This window comes from Nannospalax galili, unplaced genomic scaffold, assembly GCF_000622305.1.
Source record: "Nannospalax galili isolate Female #2095 unplaced genomic scaffold, S.galili_v1.0 scaffold1909, whole genome shotgun sequence".
Classification (NCBI taxonomy): Eukaryota; Metazoa; Chordata; class Mammalia; order Rodentia; family Spalacidae; genus Nannospalax; species Nannospalax galili.
In genome coordinates this window covers 131,413-149,708 of record NW_008358834.1, presented here as the reverse complement: position 1 = coordinate 149,708, position 18,296 = coordinate 131,413, and the positions used below count along the sequence as shown (strand labels likewise).

The 18,296-nt window shown below is 40.4% G+C and overlaps 1 protein-coding gene across 2 annotated transcripts in view; it reads right to left on the bottom strand.

Moving 5' to 3' along the window:
* Positions 1 to 18,296, bottom strand: part of Tp53bp1 (tumor protein p53 binding protein 1) — a 96,861-nt gene that overhangs the window by 63,511 nt on the left and 15,054 nt on the right. Inside the window, exons 6-11 of one of the 2 annotated variants that reach the window (XM_008822327.2) lie at positions 17,071 to 17,229; positions 15,216 to 15,345; positions 12,486 to 12,652; positions 8,210 to 8,339; positions 7,378 to 7,472; positions 1,746 to 1,957 (exon numbers count right to left, since the gene is read on the bottom strand). In XM_008822327.2, the coding sequence (XP_008820549.1) occupies positions 1,746 to 1,957; positions 7,378 to 7,472; positions 8,210 to 8,339; positions 12,486 to 12,652; positions 15,216 to 15,345; positions 17,071 to 17,229 (893 nt within the window). The remainder of the gene's footprint in view (positions 1 to 1,745; positions 1,958 to 7,377; positions 7,473 to 8,209; positions 8,340 to 12,485; positions 12,653 to 15,215; positions 15,346 to 17,070; positions 17,230 to 18,296) is intronic. The other variant, XM_017795389.2, reaches the window with a different exon arrangement.

Genomic DNA, 18,296 nt, shown 5'->3' with positions numbered 1-18,296 from the left:
CAGGGAGCCCTGTCTCAAAAAAGACAAAAAAATAAAGAGAAAGAAAGAAAGAAAAAAAATACATAAAAGGCAAAAATACTCAGAGGAAAAAAAGGCTTTAAGAATTACAAACCAAACACAGAAATTAGTAATGATTTGATTAAAATAGATGGCTGAGCCCAGCAATTACACCCACAGGTTTATGTAAGACAAATAAAACCATGTCCTCATACAAATTTGCTCAACAAAAGAGAAAGGATCCCAAGAATAAACATGGGGCTGGGGAGATGGCTCAGCAGTTAAGAGCATTGGTTACAGAGGACAAGGGTTCAATTCCCAGTACCCACATGGCAGCTAACAACCATCCATAACTCCATTTCCAGGGGATCTGATGCCCTCTTCTGACCTGTGTGGGCATTGCAGGACATGGGTGCACTTATCTACATACAGGCAATGCACTCAAATACATAAAATTTTTAAAATAATAAATAAAATAGTAAAGACTTAAAAAATAAATTTTTTTAAAAAAAGAATGTCATGGGGCTGCAGAGATGGCTCAGTTGTGGTTCAGTAGTTAAGAGCATTGACTGCTCTTGCAGAGGACCCTGGTTTGATTCCCAGCACTCACATGGCAGCTAAAAATCATCTGTAACTCCAGTTCCAAGGGATCCGAAGCCTTCTTCTGACCTCTGAAGGCACTGCACGACACAAGTGCACTTACACACAGGCAGGCAATACACTCATACACTTAAAAAATAAAAATAAAGGCAGAGGCAGGCGGATCTCTGTGAGTTCAAGGCCAGCCTGGTCTACATAGTGAGTTCCAGGACAGCTGGGGCTACAGGGAGACCCTGTCTCAAAAAGACAAAAATAAATAAATAAATAAATAAAAATATATTTTAAAAAAAAAGAATAATGTCATGTACACATAAAAGGATCTTATTCAGCAATAAAAAGGCTAAAATTCTGCTCTATGCAGTTAACAGCGATGAACTTTGAAAACACACTAAATGAAAGGAGCCTGTCAGGCAGGCATAGTGGATCATATCTATAATTCCAGTTGAGGCAGGAGGAGTGAACACACCCACACCAAAGGTCTCAGAACACTGGAGGAAGAGCTGGACATGATGGTGTATACCTGTAAGCACTTGGGAGCTAGAGGCAAAAGGATCAGGAGTTCAAGGTCACCCTCAGCTATATAACATTCAGCCTGGGCTATATAAGATCCCATCTCAAAGAAACAAACTCGAGGATTGTGGGTAGGGGGGCACTGGAGGCAAGGAGAAAATCCTACAGGATTACAATAACAACAAAAGCAGTCACAGGGCAAAACCCAGGATCAGACTGACCTCATACTACTTAACTGCAGCACTAGAGATTCAAAGATAACAGAGCAATACCTTCAAAAGCTTCAAAGGAAAAGTATTACCAATCTAGAATTCCATAGGCTACAAACTACAAATAAAGTAGGAGGGTAGGAAAAAGGCTCTTTGAAAATGCCCCCAACCAACATGAGGGAATAAACCAAATAAGGCAGAAAGCAAGGATGAGGGGTACAGATCAGTTGTAGAACTCCCGAAAGTAGTCCTCTGATCTCTACACATGCACACATGCACAAACACACAAAATAATTTTTTTAAAAATTGGTCTAGGGATATAGCTCAGTGATAGAGCACTTGCCTAACATTTGTAAATTCAAATCCCTGAACCACAAAATAAAAAGGAAAGGAAAGGCTTTAGGAGGAAAATCTTCCCACAACACTTACATGGGAAAACTCTGGCTGGGAAGGGATAGGAAGTGAGCCAGGAGTGAAGATTGGTGTGCTCTGAGACACTGGTGTTGAGGCTTGTGGTGTGAGGCTTGTGGGCTGACATAAGACAGGGGCTTTTTCTATTTCCACTGGTTCATCCTCTTGAAGTTTCTTCTGAAAAGGCATCCCTTCTCCTTCAGATATCACTGACATGTCCACTGGCTCATCTGGTTTAAAACAGGAAAATTGAATAGCAAATCATCACTCATCAATACTGCTCATGTTTCACTACAACTGACAACAATAGTACTTGATAGTAGGCTGTGTCCCAGCAATACTACCTTTAGGGGGTATGCATCAACATTTAAAAATTTTCATTTGGGGCTGGAGAGATGGCTCAGCAGTTAAGAACAGTGGCTGCTCTTTCAGACCTGGGTTTGATTCCCAGCACCCACACGGTGGTTAACAATAATGAATAATTCCAGTCAGGGGGATCTGATGCCCTCTTCTGACCACGATGGGTATTGCACAATATGGGTGCACTTAAACATACATGCAGGCAATACACTTGTACACACAAAATAAAAATTAATTTTTAAAAAAATTTTATTTTAGGCCAGGCATGGTGGCGCACACCTTTAGACCCAGCACTTGGGAGACAGAGGCAGGCAGATCCCTGTGAGTTCAAGGCCAGCCTGGTCTAGTGAGTTCCAGGCCAGTTGGTGCTACAGGGAGACCCCGTCTCAAAAAGACCAAAAAAAAACATTTCATTTTATAAGGCCAGGTGTGGTGGTGCATGCCTTTAATCTCAGCACTAGGGAGGCAAAGGCAGGCAGATCTCTGTGAGTTCAAGGCCAGCCTGGTCTATATAGTTCCAGGCCAGCTGGGACTACAGGAGATTCTGTCTCAAAAAGACCAAAAAATATATATATATATTATTTTATACATTATTATCATATATAATGTATATGTGTGTTTGTGTGGGTGCTATGGCACACATGTGGAGGTCAGAGGATAACTTTCAGAAGTTGGTTCTCTCTTTCCACTGTGGGCTCCAAAGATCAAACAGATTGTCAAGCTTGCACATCAAGTGCTTTTAACCACTGAACCATCTCACTAGCCTGCATTTATTTTTAGATACAGATTAAAATGGTGTTTCATCTGAGGATACTCAGCACCCATAAGACACATTAAATTACATCAGATACTCTAAACCCTCCCTAATTATACATAGCTCATTTTCAATATTTTGTATGGAAATGCCCAGATGAAATTTTTTCATGTATTTGTATATGTAATGTTCATGTGTTTGTGTCTACATCTGTGTAGGCACAGATGTGTATAGATGTGCATGTGCGTCACACACATGCACGTATGTGAAGGCCCAAGGTTGATGTTAAGAACTTTCCTTGATCTGTCTTCCTAGTCTTGCTAGCCATCTTGCTCTGGAATCCCATTCTCTGCCTCCCAAGGCTAGAAGTACAAGGTCACCATGCCCACTCAGTATTTGAGTGGGTTTTAGGGATCAGAACTCTGGTTCTCCTGCTTGCATAGCTGCTGGGCCATTTCCTCGGCACTTAATACTACCTAATTTAACTATCACATATTCTGCCCCAGGCCCTGAAATGCAATGAACTTGTTGACTGCTCCAAGTCAATATCTAAATACTCATGAACTCATTATATTCACATTAACTACTGGTAAGTGCAGAGAAACTGATGTCTATCCTATTTCTCAGGATAAAACACAAAGAACATAAAACACTGCTTCTAGCCGGGTGTGGCAGCACATGCCTTTTGTCCCATCGCTTGGGAGGCAGAGGCCAGCCTGGTCTACATAGTTATAGGCCAGGTGGGGCTACAGGGAGACCCTGTCCCAAAAAGACAAAAAATTTTAAAAATTTTTTTAAATTAAAAAACAACAGCAGCAATGCTTCTGCATAATATACTGCTCACTTGAGGCTGCCCAAGACCTTCCTCAGAGCCAACCCAGCTAGCTATATAATTCAACAGGTTTTAACCCCTGTACTACAATCTGACCCTAACCAGGCCTCTCATAAATTACTTATTCCACTTGGTTTTCCCCAGACTACATTCATGTTACCAACTGCCCACACTCCTAACTTCAGTGCCTACCCCTGCTGCTTGCCTGGCCTCACATACCAGACTGATGCAATCTTAAGATCTGGTGCTATAAACTTTGATACACTACCACAGCTGTGTTATGTATATCTCTGCAGCTTTTGACCTCTTTTGCCATGAGAAAGGACATTTAAGACTGCTATCTAAGGTACCACATATAAAAATACTTTAGGTTAAGCTGGGTGTGGTGGCGCATGCCTTTAGTCCCAGCACTCGGGAGGCAGAGGCAGGCAGATAGATCTCTGTGAGTTCAAGGCTAGCCTGGTCTGCACAGTGAGTTCCAGGCCAGCCGGGGCTACAAGGAAACCCTGTCTCAAAAAGACCAAAAAAGAAATGTTTTAAGTTAGTAACCTAAGACAGATGGTAAAACAAATAGCTATAAAAAGCAATTATAATTTCACCAACACTGATGGACATATTAAACAAACGTGTTAAATCTAAAATACAAGGGAAAATGCAATGTTACATTAATATTAATATTAAACTAAAATCATAAATAATGATGACAATTACATAAAAATACTTTTTAATGGGGCTAGAAAGATGGCTCAGTGGTTAAGAGCACTGACTGCACTTGCAGAGATCCTGGGTTCGATTCCCAGCACTCATATGATGGCTATGAACCATCCTTAATGCCAGTTCCAGGGGACTCTGAAGCCCTCTTCTGACCTTTGCAGCACTGCACGACACAGATGCACTCACATACATGGAAGCAATACACTCATACACATAAAATAAAACAATAAATAAAATATCTTAAAAAATACTTTTTCATATAAGCAGAAAACACTGAAAAAATATACAAAAACTAATTGTAATTAAATCTGGATTGTGGTACCTTAGGTGATTTTTATTTTCTTACCATTACTTTCTCATACCTTTTCCAAATACTATAATGAGTACTGGAGAAGGATTATTTTTTTTTTTTTAAGACAAGGTCTCACTATGTAGCCCTGGCTACATGAAACTCACAGTGGAGACTAGGCTGGCATGATCTTCATAGAGATCCACCTGCCTCTACCTCCTTAGCACTGGAACTAAAGATGTGCACCACTACATACAGCAGAAAAAAAGCATTTTTTTAAATATTTTGTTATTTTATGTGTATGAGTGTATTACTTACATGTATGTAAGTGCACCCTTCTGACAGAGATCAGAAGAGGGTGTTGGAGCCCCTGGAACTGGAGTTACAGACGGTTGTTAACCACCATGTGCATGCTGGAAACAAAACCCTGGTCTTCTGTAAGAGTAGCCAGTGCTCTTAACTGCTGAGCCATCTCTCCAGTCCAGAAATAGTATTTTTTCGGGGGGGGAGGGTCTTTTTGAGACAGGGTCTCCCTGCAGCCCTGGCTGTCCTAGAACTTGCTATGTAGACCAGGCTGGCCTTGAACTCACAGAGATTCACCTACCTCTGCCTCCCAAGTACTGGGACTAAAGGTGTACATCACCACACCCAGCTGGAAATAGTATTTTTAATACAACTCTTTTTATATATTCATGGTACAGACAGAAATAATTAAGAATTAACCTAACAACTGAGTAGAGGCTTTTGTAGAATGAAAATCTCATTTTTTACTGAAGACATCTCTAATTATGTTATGGTTAGAATGACAGTGGTCTATATGGATACTTATAAGTGATTTCAACAGAAAACAAACAGCAGCAGAAGAAAACCTAAGATTAAAATTTGTCATTGTATTAGTTTTCAATATTTCTAATGCTCAAGAGCACAGACAATAGAATATCACAGGGGCAAATACATGACAAATAAGAATATATGTTCTAGCCTAGAACTCACTATATAGACCAGGTTGTCCAGGAACTCACAGAGATCTATCTGCCTCTGCCACCCCACCCCCAAGTGCTAGGATTAAAGGCGTGTGCCACCGCCCCCAGCTGAGTATAGATCTTGACTCTTACCAGCTGTGAAATCTCTCTGACTCTGAATCCATTACTTAGGATTTTTCTGAGGGTTCTCTGGAGAAAAACCACAGAGAGGTACTAGAGCAAATGAAAGTATCTACAACAGCATCTGGCATACACTAAGCACTTCATAAATATAAGCTATTATAGTATTAATATGAATAAGAAGAGGGCCAAGCACAGTGGTACAAAGCTGAAATCCCAGCCACCTGAAAAGGAAGCAGAAGCATCTCAAGGTGAATATAGGCCAGCCTGGGTCACACAGCAAGACCTCTGTCTCAGAAAACAAAACAAAAAGAAGAATGAAAAGGGCTGTGAAGATAGCTAAGTGGTTAAGAGCTCTTCCAGACTGAGTTCAGTTCCCAGTACCCATGTCGGCAGCCTACTCCAAGTTCCAGAGGCTACAACACCTTCTGGCATCCGAGGGCACCCACACACAAATGTACATATACCAGACAGACACACATACACATAAATAAAAATAATAAATCTAAAAAAAAAAAAAAACCCAGAAAGAAGAAGAAACCTATAGAATTTACCAGAAAGCTTTATAGAGATAGGCGTTTAGAAATACGTGGACTGGGGATATAGCACAGTTGGTAGAGTGCTTGCTTATCATGCAGGAAACCCTAAGTTCAATATCCAACACTAAGTAAAACCCAGCCTATAGTCCCAGAACTTGGGAGGTAGAGGCAAGAGGATTATCCTTGGCTACATAGTGAGTGTGAGGCCAGCCTAGGGATACACGAGACCCTGTCTCAAAAGAAAAGTAAAAAAGAAATTTAGAAGTATGTCAAATGATTAGATAGACTACGGCAGAGCAAACAAGGTTTAAAGAGGATAAATTAGGTAACTGAAAGGAAGCTTTCTTATGAATAACATAAGTTTAGGCTAGGGATGTAGCTCAGTTGATAGAGTACTTGCCTACCATACACAAAGTCCAAGGCCAGATCCCCAGTACCACATAAAACAGGGCATCGTGGCATGCACGTGTAATCCCCAACGCTCAGGAGGTAGAGGCAGGAAGATCAGAAGTTCAAGGTCATCCTCAGCTACATAAGGAGTTTGAGACCAGCCAGAACTACATGAGACCTTGTCTTGAAAAAAAGTTTTAAGTAATATAAAAATCACTAAGTCCTCAAAAGTGAAAGTAAGTTAAAATTTTTATCACCTAAGCCACGCTTCGACTAAAGTACTTTACAACAAAAATAAAGAACCTAAGAAATAATTGTTGGTTCTCTCTCATTAGAAACATTTTAGCATATTAGTGGAATGTACTAGACAATTAATAAATTCAGTATTTCCCCGTATTAACTCACTTGGGTTCGACTTCAAAAACAACAATTTTCCCTCAAATGTTTTTGGTCAAAATTGAAGCAACAGAAAAGTCTCAAAAGAAGCTATGCTAAAAAAAAGCAAGAACTGAAAGAGCAGTTCATAGTAGGCCATATCCTACAAGATTAGGGAAACATGAGTCCGCATGAATAGTGTTCAAAAGTGCAAAGAAACAGTAAATCTAGTTAAGGCAGAAGAAATGCTACACCTCTTCTAATCTGAGATGAACACAGATCAAGAGAGCTCACCTTTTCTCTCTTCTTGTTCTGTGGGACTGCTAGGAACGATAAAAGGGGTAGATCGGAAAACATCAGGGGAAGGAGCAACAAGATCTGAGGAATTCCTTTATATAAAGAGAGAATCACAGGTTATTTTACCACAGCCAAAGGTTTCAAGTTTGCTTTTACTTAACAGCAAAAATATATAACTCATACTACTTAATAGTATATATATTTAATAACATTTCTCCCCAACAGCAATCTGAGACTCAACATCTCTAAAATAAGTTTTTTAAGAAGAGTAAGGGCAAAGTGAATGACTACACAAAAGAACATCATGATTAAAAACCAGGACAAGCAAAATCTAAAAACTACATTCACAGATCTGAAACATATTTACTCCACTTATACATAACAGGAAGACTATACACATTTTTATGTAAAAACAAAAACAAGCACATTAAAAAAAAAAAAAAAAAAGCAACTCTTTGACCTAACATGAAGACAAATGCAACTACTGCTGACTGTAACAACCTACTCTTTAGTCTATACTGTTAAATGGGAAGAAATACTATTAGAAAAATGGAGAAGCAGAAGACTTGTATTACATTTCTAAATAACGAGGCATCTTCTTTCCTAGTGAAAACTTTTGGCTGCTATCCTAAAGCCTCAAAATACATGTACATGTACTTTTTTTTAAAGTTCCACTAAGTTCTCACCCAAACATTTCTAAAGCCTGGATTTGTAGCTTTTAGTTTTTAAAAAAAAGTTTTGGCTAAGAGGCAACTTTAGGTCTTCCAAACATTGCCTAAGAGACTCAGGGACATGCTACTTGGGCCCATGCTGCTTCAGGCTTACTTACGTGGAAAGACTCTCCTGAACAACGGACCTCTGACCAGACAGCTGTAGGAGCTGCAGAGTGGTAGCAGGTGTGGAGGCCAGAGAACACCCACCTTCCTCCCTTGAAGGAGTAGAACAACCATCAGAATCTTCTAGGAGAAAAACAAATTTTTAGTTGTATTTACTTCTCAGACTGACATCGCCAAGTTGAAAAAAAAAAACAAAAATTTAAAAAAAACTCCCACTCAGCATTGCAAAAACAGTTAATACCCACAGTTTCAATTACGCTTCAAGTGGGCAGAATTTTTTTTCTGATTGTAAAAAAATTTTTTTTCTGATGGTACCACTCAAGGAATGTCACAATAATACAAATCTTCAGTGAATATTACCCCTACCCCCCCCCAAAAAAATTACTGGTTTCATTAATAAAGAATTGATTGAAAGAGTTCCTTGGTCCTTTGTGTCATAATCTAAGCTTGGAGAGGGTGATGGGTCATCTTCAATGTCAACTTGACTGGATTTAGAAACACTACAGAAACAGACTTCCACAATTATCTGTGAGGTGCCTCCAGAAAGGTTTAATTGAGGAAGGAAGACCCACCCTGAAAGTGCACAGCACCATTCCATGGGGTCCCAGACTGAATAAAAAGGAGAAAGCAAGGTGAGCACCAGCATCCATCTCCTTCTGCTTCCTGACTGTGGATGCAGTATGACCAGCTGCCTAAGACTCCTGTTGCCATGACTTCCCAACATGATACCTTTAACTGTAAGAAAAAATATACCCTTTCTTCCTTAAGGCTCCTTTTTTCAAATATTCTATCACAGTAATGAGAAAATGTTGAAAATTGGTATAAAAACTGGGGTCCAGACTATACAAAACCTGACCATGTGGATTACAGGCCCTTAGAACTGGTTTGTGTGAGGAACGTGGAAGAGCTTGCAACTGTGACATAAAGAAGCATTAAAACACTATAAGCAGAACACAATGGGCCATTCTGGCTGAGAGTTTGGAAGACCAGAATGCAAAGAGAAATGTAGACTGGAAACTCGGCTCATAGGGTTTTAGAGGGGAGCAAGGATTCTGCTGAGAAGTAAACAAAATAAAAGCCATTCATATTACATTCTGGCAAAGAATCTGGCTGCATTCTACCCATGTCCTAAGAACCTGAGTAAGGCTGAATTCAAAAGTAATGGGATAATTTGCTTGTCAAAAATCTTCCACATCAGGATAGCATTCAGACTGTGGCATACTACTATTCCCTGTTCTTATTCATATCTACAGTGGGAGAAAACAAAAGATACAAAAAAATGTACATTTTGGCAAGGAAAGGAGTATGAGTTTAAAGTTATCAACAAAGAGAATACAGACAAAGCATCACAATTGTTAAAGAGATTAATGCCAATAGAGAAACCTCTTCATGCTCTGCACTGAGACAACAGGAATTAAAACCCCAACCATTCATTTGAAAGGAGACAGCCTAAACTGACAATGCTATCATGTGTTCCTTTCAAAATGGATGCTGAGGAAATTGTTTCTCTAATGTCACCCTTAAAGGTACAAACAGAAGCCACTGCAACTGTGGTCAAAGAGGGCCAGGCTATATCTCAAGCTGACAGAACTTGGCAGCATCATCTGCATAGTACTGGTTTTGCAGGCATGAAAGATGCAAAATGTGAGAGGGTCATAGAGGCTGGCATCAAGGTTCCAGAAAGCTGCTGAGTCCAGGCAATATGTGAAAGAGTTAGAAGTACCTGCAAGGCCAGTGCATGATGTTGGAAGGTGAAGCCTAAGTTGCAATGAAGAACCTAGGAATGGTGGAGATGGTAGAACCATGGGGCATTTGCTAAGGAAAGCTGTAGGTACAGAGTAAAGCCAACTCAAGAGACAGCTCATCTATGTTACAGGCTGGAGGGACAGGCACAGCCAAGGCTGGTGAAGCCCAGATGATATAATCCTGAGCCCCATAACATAGACCTACAGGATTTGTGTTTCCCCTGTTGGATTTCAGTCTTGTTTTGACCCATTTTTTCCTTGCTATGCCCCCATCCCTCCTTTTTGAAACAGGAATGTTTATTTATTCTATGCCATTATATATTAAAAGTATGTAGGCTTGTTGCTTGGTTTTATAGGGGCTCATAGTAGGAGATTTACCCTGACTCAGAAGAGACTTTGGACTTTTGACTAGTGCTGGGATTGTTAAAGACTATGGGAACTTTTAGAAATGACTAAACGCAATTGCATTATGAAAGGAACCGGAGTGTTTAGGGGCTGGAGTGGAATATTATGATTTAAAGTGATGATGTTTGGTGTCAAGTTGACAAAAGGTGGGGTTGTGATGATTAATCTTCACTGTCAACTTGACTAGATTTAGAATCACCATGGAAACACATCTTTGGGTATGTATTGAGAGTGTTTCCAGAAAGGTCTAACTGAGAAGGGACACCCACCCTAAATACTAGCAGCATCTCATGGACTAGGATCCCAGACTAAATAAAAAGAAGAAAGTGAGCTGAGCAGCAGCACTCATCTCTTGCTGCTTCTTGACTGTGGATGCAATGTGATCAGCTGCTTCAAGCTTCTATAGCCATGCCTTCCCCGCTATGATGGTCTGGACCCTCAAACTGTGACCCAAAATAAAGCCTTCTTTAAGTTGTTTTTATTGGGTATTTTGTCACATCAATGAGAAAAATAACTAACATAGAGAGGAAAAGCCAGAATTCTTATACCTCTGCATGGCTGCTCTTCTTTCTTGTGATGCTTCTATAATAAAACAGCAAGCGAGCCTTTTATTCCAAGGTCTACCTAAGGTGAAGTAAAGCTCATGCCATGATGCAGATGGGAGAAGTCAAAACAATGCGCATGACACCTGATGATATGAATGTAGCAATTTTCATGATTAGAACTTGGGCCTCCTCAAAGGAGACAGAAAATACCAATGCACTAATTAAAGCCTATATGAGCAGCCATACTGGCTTATCTTATGAACTTCTCTTTTGGTCCTTTCTCCTTAGATGGAGAATCAACATAGATAGCTGGAATATCAACTATACTAATCCTAAGTGTAAAGAAATTTCTTAAGCTGGACGAGGTGGCAAACACCTTTAATTCCAGCACTTGGGAGGCAGAGGCAGGCAAGTCTCTGAGTTCCCAGCCAGCCTGGTCTACACAGCCAGTTCCAGTGTGTTTGGTTAGTGAGTGTGTGTGTGAAAAATAAATAAATAAATAAAGAGAGAAAGAGAGAGAGAGAGAGAGAGAGAGAGAGAGAGAGAGAGAGAAGAAAGAAAAGGAAGTATCTTAAACACAATTTGATAGCTTTAGTGAGCACGCAAAACTGGCTTATTGGTACCTTCTGGATGTTACACACCAAGCTACAGCACAGACTCCTAAAGGAATACAGCCATCTTCCCTCTTTACAATTATGTTGCTTTTCTACTGACTCCTTACTTTCTGAGGTCATGGAATGAGGGTGGGAACTAAGAAGTGTGAAACAAATTCCATTCTATTCTGCTAAGCTGTGTGTCCTTTCTGCTAGACCTTTCTTTGCTTTCCATAGTGTGCTGGACAGTTTTAGTGCCAACTTGACACACCTGGGTTGAGGGAGCCTCAACTGGGGAACTGCCTCCATTGGACTGGCCTGTAGCGATGTCTGTGGGGCGTTTTCTTGATTGTTGAATGATGTAGGAGGGCCCAACCCACTGTGAATAGTGCCACCCCTGGGCAGGTGGGCCTGTGTTGGATAAGAGAGCAAGCTGAGCAGGGGCCAGGGGAGCAAGCCAGTAAGCAGCATTCCTCCATGGCCTGTGCTCCAGCTCCTGTCTCCAGGTTCCTGCCCTGAGTTCTACCTTGGGCTCCCTGATGAACTGTGACCTGGGAGATGTAAGCTGAATAAATCCTTTCCTCCCAAGTTGGTATTGGTCAGAGTGTTTTGTCATAGCAATGGAGAAACAAACTAAGACACATAGTAAATAAACTAATAAATGAGTAAGTAAGCTATTATTACCCAAGATGAATAAGAAAAAATCACAGTAAACATAAGAAATGATGATACAACCATAATACTAAGTTTACCGTATCAACTATTTTCAATACCTATGACATTTTCAATACCAAGAGTAAAATTTATATAAACTATTGAAGAGTAATCATTCCAAAAGAGCCCTTCTCAATAACAGCTAGAAACATATTTTTCTTCTATACCATACCTACAGTATGCTTTCCAACTTAAAAAGTACCCTCAGAACTAAAGTTAAAAATCTAGAGCAGTTGAAAAGTTTTAAGAACTAATCATCCTTCCTACCTGTCTTATTGCTCTGGTCAAACAAGTCTTCCTGAGTTGACAAACCCTCAGGCTCTGATGATTTTTGAATCTGCAGTCCACTTTCCAGAAGTTCTTGAGCAGACACTTGTTCTTTTGTTTCCAAAGTAGAAGCAGAAACTTTGGGACTAGAGGGCAAGTCTTCTGACCTAGAAAGTTCATATTGCCAGGATAAAAGGTTGCTAAATTCAAATGTTTTCCCCTTTGAGGAAAACACTTTTCTTATTCTGTATGTTTTTCTCTAACAATTTCGAACATTTTAACAGCTATAATCTCCATAATCTACTAAAAGTGAAATGCTGTCCTAAAATGCCCTTGGCCCATTTCAAAGCCTCACTCCATCTCTCACACCATCATAACTTTCCAATTTTCACTGCTTTTCTGTTTGTTCCAAGACTTCATAAGAATGATTTAGGGCCAGCCCAGTCTACAAAGTGAGTTCCAGGCCAACTGGAACTATAGGGAGACCCTGTCTCAAAATTACAAAAAAATAAAAGGAAAAAGTGACTTAGGAATTGTTATAAAAGTGGTTAAACAGTCAGACGTGGTAGCACACGCCTTAATCCCAGCACTCAGGAGGCAGAGGCAGGCGGATCTCTATGAGTTCAAGGCCAGCCTGGTCTACAAAGAGAATTCCAGGTCAGCTGGGGCTACAGGAAGACCCCTCGAAAAGACAAAAAAAAAAAACCTGTTATACAGATGTTGCATAGGACTATCCTCCAACAGACAGACCATGGACAGATGCCATCTTCCCAAGCAAGCTTGGTTGCACCTGTTTGCCTAGGATCATCACAGCTAAGTGTGTTGACTGTTAAGTTACACTCTGCAAGAAAGGAGGGGCAGGGAGAGTCAGCTATACCTCCCAACCAACCAATCAGCCCTACTTACATGAAGGGAAAGGGCTCAGGGTATATAAACTGAGGAAGTAAAAGGGAGGCTCTTGCACCAATTTTTGAGCTGTGGGGAAAGCATGATCCATGCCTGGATGGAAACGTTCCATTGTGGCCTCATGGGGTGAGCACCCATACTCTTGTAAGTAAACCCTCACCCATTGCTCTATAAGTAGGCTAAATAAACTCACTGGTTTCCCAGACTGCAGTTTGGTGAAATCAAACCTCAGTTTGTCATAGGGACCAAAGGAGAAGGGGGCCGGACATGGTTTGCACCTCCCGGAAGGAATTTTAGCAAAAACAGATTTGTGACTTATTCTTGCCACTAGTGCTACACACTCCTTATCCCCTCTTGACCTTTTCCAAGTCCTTCACACATACCACTCAAACATGTAAGGCACACATTTCTGGCTGCTTCCAAGAGACTTTTACCTATTCTACTATTCCCAAGGGAAAACAGGACAAGAAGACCAACTAGAAACCTACCAGGGGTAGCTTATACCTGTAATCTCAGTGCTGTGAGGCTGACGCAGAAGGACTGAAGGTCAACATGGGCTACAAAGTGAGTTTGAAGCCAGCCTAAACAATGAGTGAGAACCTGTCTCAAAAATAAAAATAATAAAATAAAATAAAAAATTAAAATCTCACTGAAATAAAAACTTCTAAAAGTAAAGTCTTAGTTAACACAAGACTCTTAAGTTCAAGGATAGCCTGGGCCACACAGCAAAACCCTATCTCAATAAAAAATAAAAAATTTTTTTTAAAGAGCCAGTTTTTAGCATAAAGGCTCAGTGGTTAAAGAGCTTTATTACTCTTCCAAAGGACATAAGTTCAGTTACCAACACCTGTGTTAGATGGCTCATAATTGCCTGTAACACCATCTGGACACCTTCTGGCCTCTGGGCACCTGTAGTCACACACACATATCCACACACAGACACACATGCATACACATAATTAAAAATAAATCCTTTTTAAAAAGGCTAGAAAGCCACTATTAAAGTGTTTTCCAGTAGAAAGACAACTCATGGCAACTATCTTTGTTCAGGACTTCATTCTAATGAAGGAAATAAGAAAAAACACCGACTGTTTACTCATCTCTCCTCAAATCCAGAGCATAACAGTCTTCCTTTGTCAAATCCAAACTTTGGCTGTTATCAAAGTCTACAGTTTTGAACACAATCATCACCATAGACAGAGCAGAACTGCACTTCCCATCCCTACCAAACTAAGAGCCTAAGACACAGTATCTACCTATACCATAAATTAACAAAGAATTCAAAGCAATCTGGGTGTTCAACAAAAAAAACAACAGGTTTGTAAACTAGTATTCATGTGCCCCTTCACAGGAACCAGAGAAGTTGAAAACACCTCTGAGAAACAGAGGGTGCCTCTGCAAGAAAGAGATTACTCAGGAGTGCCAACCAAAGATTAAAAACTATAGTTATAGGACTGAAAAGACGGCTCAGCAGTTAACAGCACTGACGGCTCTTGCAGAAGAGCTAGGTTTGAGTCCCAGCACCCACATGGAGGCTAACAACCATCTGTAACTACTATTCCAAAGGACTCTGACGCCCTCTTCTGACTTCCTCAAGCACTAAATAACATGGGTGCACTTGCATGCAGATAATACACTCATAAATAAAGTAAAAATATTTTTTAAAACCTATAGTTACAGAAACAATAAACTACCTTTGTCATAGGCCTAGGGGAGGGGGGTAGGAGGAAATTAGCAATTTCTAAAAATAGTTCCACAAGCCATAACAAATTAGTATAGTCCCATAGTCAAAATGCAGACACCTTTTAGAAAGAACATGTTTACCTTGGAGGTGGCAGATTTTGCTCTTCTATCACATGAACACGTTTACAGGGATGTACTGTCATAGGGATGTCTTTGTTGGGCTGTTCTGTCATGGAGATATCATCACTAGATTGTTTTTTATGTTGAATTGCTAGATGTTTTGGAAGAAAAAAGAAAAAGAGATATTTAACTTTTCAAAGTACTATAAGCAGCCCCAAATAATTCTTTGAAAGCAAAGATTTTAATAGAAAGGAACCTGATTTAAAAATATAGGGAATGCATAGATGGCTGGGAACTGGTTACTCTTCCAGTGAACTCAGGTTTGGTTCCCAGCATCCACATGGCAGCTAACAACCATCTGCAACTCCAGTTCCAGGGGACCCAAGACCCTCTTTTGGCCTCCACAGATTTGCATGCACATGGTATACTTACATACATTGGGGCAAAACACTCAGATACATAAAGTAAAAATGAATTAAAAAAAATATTAAAAATATAAAGGGGGCTGGAGAGAGGGCTCAGCAGTTCAGAACATTTGCTGCTCTTGCAACAGACCCAGGTTCAGTTCCCACCAACCAGAGTAGCTCATAACTGCCTGCTGATTTCACTAACAGGGGATACAATGCCCTCTTCCGGTCTCTAACGCCACCAAGCACACACATTGTACACATAAAGGTATACAGATAAACATTCACGCACATAAAATAAAAATTTATTAAAATCTTTTTTAAAAATTAAAGTTGGCCGGGTGTGGTGGCTCATGCCTTTAATCCCCGCACTTGGGAGGCAGAGGCAGGTGGATGTCTGTGAGTTCAAGGCCAGCCTGGTCTACATAGTGAGTTCCAGGCCAGCTGGGACTACTGGGAGACCCTATCTCAAAAAGACAAAAAAAAAAAAAGAAAGAAAACTAAAATTGGGACCTGGGCATGGTAATGCATGCCTTCAATCCCAGGCCTTGGGAGTCAGAGAAAAGCAGATCTTTGTGAGTTCAAGGTCAGTCCGGTCTACACATCGAGTTCCAGAACAGCTGGGGCTACAAGGAGACTCTGTCTCAAAAAGGACAAAAAAAAAAATTTAATTAGGGACTGGAGAGGTAACTCAGTGGTTAAGATGGCTGCTCTTGCAAAGGACCAAGGTTTGGTTCCCAGCATCCACATGGCAGATAACAACAGTCTGTAACTCCAGTTCCAAAGAATCTGACACCCTCTTCTGGCCTCCATGGGCATTACATGCATGGGTACATTTACATGCAAGCAGGAAAAATATTCATACACAGAAAATAAAAATATACCAGAAAAAGGTTTTAATTAACATTTTTAAATAGGGGCTGGAGCGATGGCTCAGCAGTTAAGGGCACTGGCTGTTCTTGCAGAGGACCTGGGTTACATCCATGCAGGCAATACACTCATTACACGAAATAATAAAGTTACAAAATACATAAAATGAAAATATGCATCTCTAAGAGGCCAGAGAGATGGCTCAACAGTTAAGAGCACTAGCATTTGCAGCTCTTCCAAAGCATACCCTGTGGCTTAGAATTGCCTGTAACTCAGGCTCTAGGGATTCTGACACCTTCTTCTGGCCTCCAAGAACACTGGCACACATAAGTGCACACACACATTTACAGACAAATAAATTTTAAAATTAAAATCTTTAAAAATACATAGGTATCATTCCATGAAAGAAAATAATCATCTAGAGAAAAGCTCATCTATCAACCATCAATTGACAAGTACTTACCAGCTGACTCTGCAAACTGACTAAATTATATTAATCTGGATGGTTTCAAAAACTTAAGAGGAAAAAAAGAAACTAGTTCAAGAGAGGAAGGAAAAACCTTGTAAAGAATGCCACATGTGAGAAAACACTTTCATACCAGCATTTGCATCCACATCAGGCAGCCTAACAGAAGTGGAGTTGGTGGTCACTGATGGCAGATGCTCTTTGTTCACATCATACGGCACAATGTGTTCTTCAATATCCTGGCTCTGGGACAGTTCCAGAACCCCAAAGCCCAACTGTGACGAAGCAGAATCTAGGAAGAAAAGTCCAAGCAATTAGGTTATTATCCCACAACACTATCAATTTGCAAGCTGTTGTCCTCTTATCAAAAGAGGACCGTATTAAAAAAAAAAATCTGTATTTATTTATTTGGGGGGAGGAGGAGACATGTGCACCACAGCTCAAATGTGGAAGTCAGGAGTCAGTTTTCTCTTTCTACTATATGGGTTCCAGGGATAGAACTCAGGTCATCAGACATGGCTGGCAAGAGTCCTTAACTCCTGAGCCATCTTAATAGCTCAAAGGATCATGTTACCTTCACATCAAATTCTTGTCACAGTTTTTCCAAGAGTCAAAATTAAGGGATTGTGGATATAGTCCAGTGAGGAATGTTTTCCTAGCATGCATGAGACCCTGGGCACAATCTAAAACACCATCAAAAAAAGAAAAGGAAAAAAGTCAAGAATAAAATTATTAAACTGAGTCAGGCATGGTGGCATATGCCTTTAATCGCAGCACTCCAGAGGCAGAGACAGGTGGATCTCTGTGAGTTCAAGGACAGCCTGGTCTACATAGTGAGTTCTAGGCCGGCTGGGACTACAGGGAGATCCTATCTTAAAAAGACCAAAAAAATAAAAAATTATTAAACTAGGTGTGCTAGTATATACCCCTAATATCAATTTTGGGGAAATAGAGGCAGGAGGATCAGGTCATCCTCAGCTACATAATGGATTTGAGGCCAGCCTGGGCTACATGGGACCCTATCTCAAAAAATAAATATATAAATATATTTTAAAAGGGGAGAGCAGGTCGTGGCACATTGCCTTTAATCCCAGCATACAGAAGGCAGCAGGAGGATCTCTGTGAGATCACGGCAGCCTGGTCTACATAACAAGCTCCAGACCAGCTGGAGCTACAGTGAAACCTTGAAAAACAAAAAAAGCCAAAAGCCCGATGGAGATCAGCAAGATGGCTCAACAGGTAAAGTACCTGCTGCCAAGCCTATTATAATGTGAGTTTGATTCCTAGGACCTACATAGTAGAAGGGGAACCAACTCTCACAAGCTGTCCTCATACGTGTTTCAAGGCATGTGCATCCCA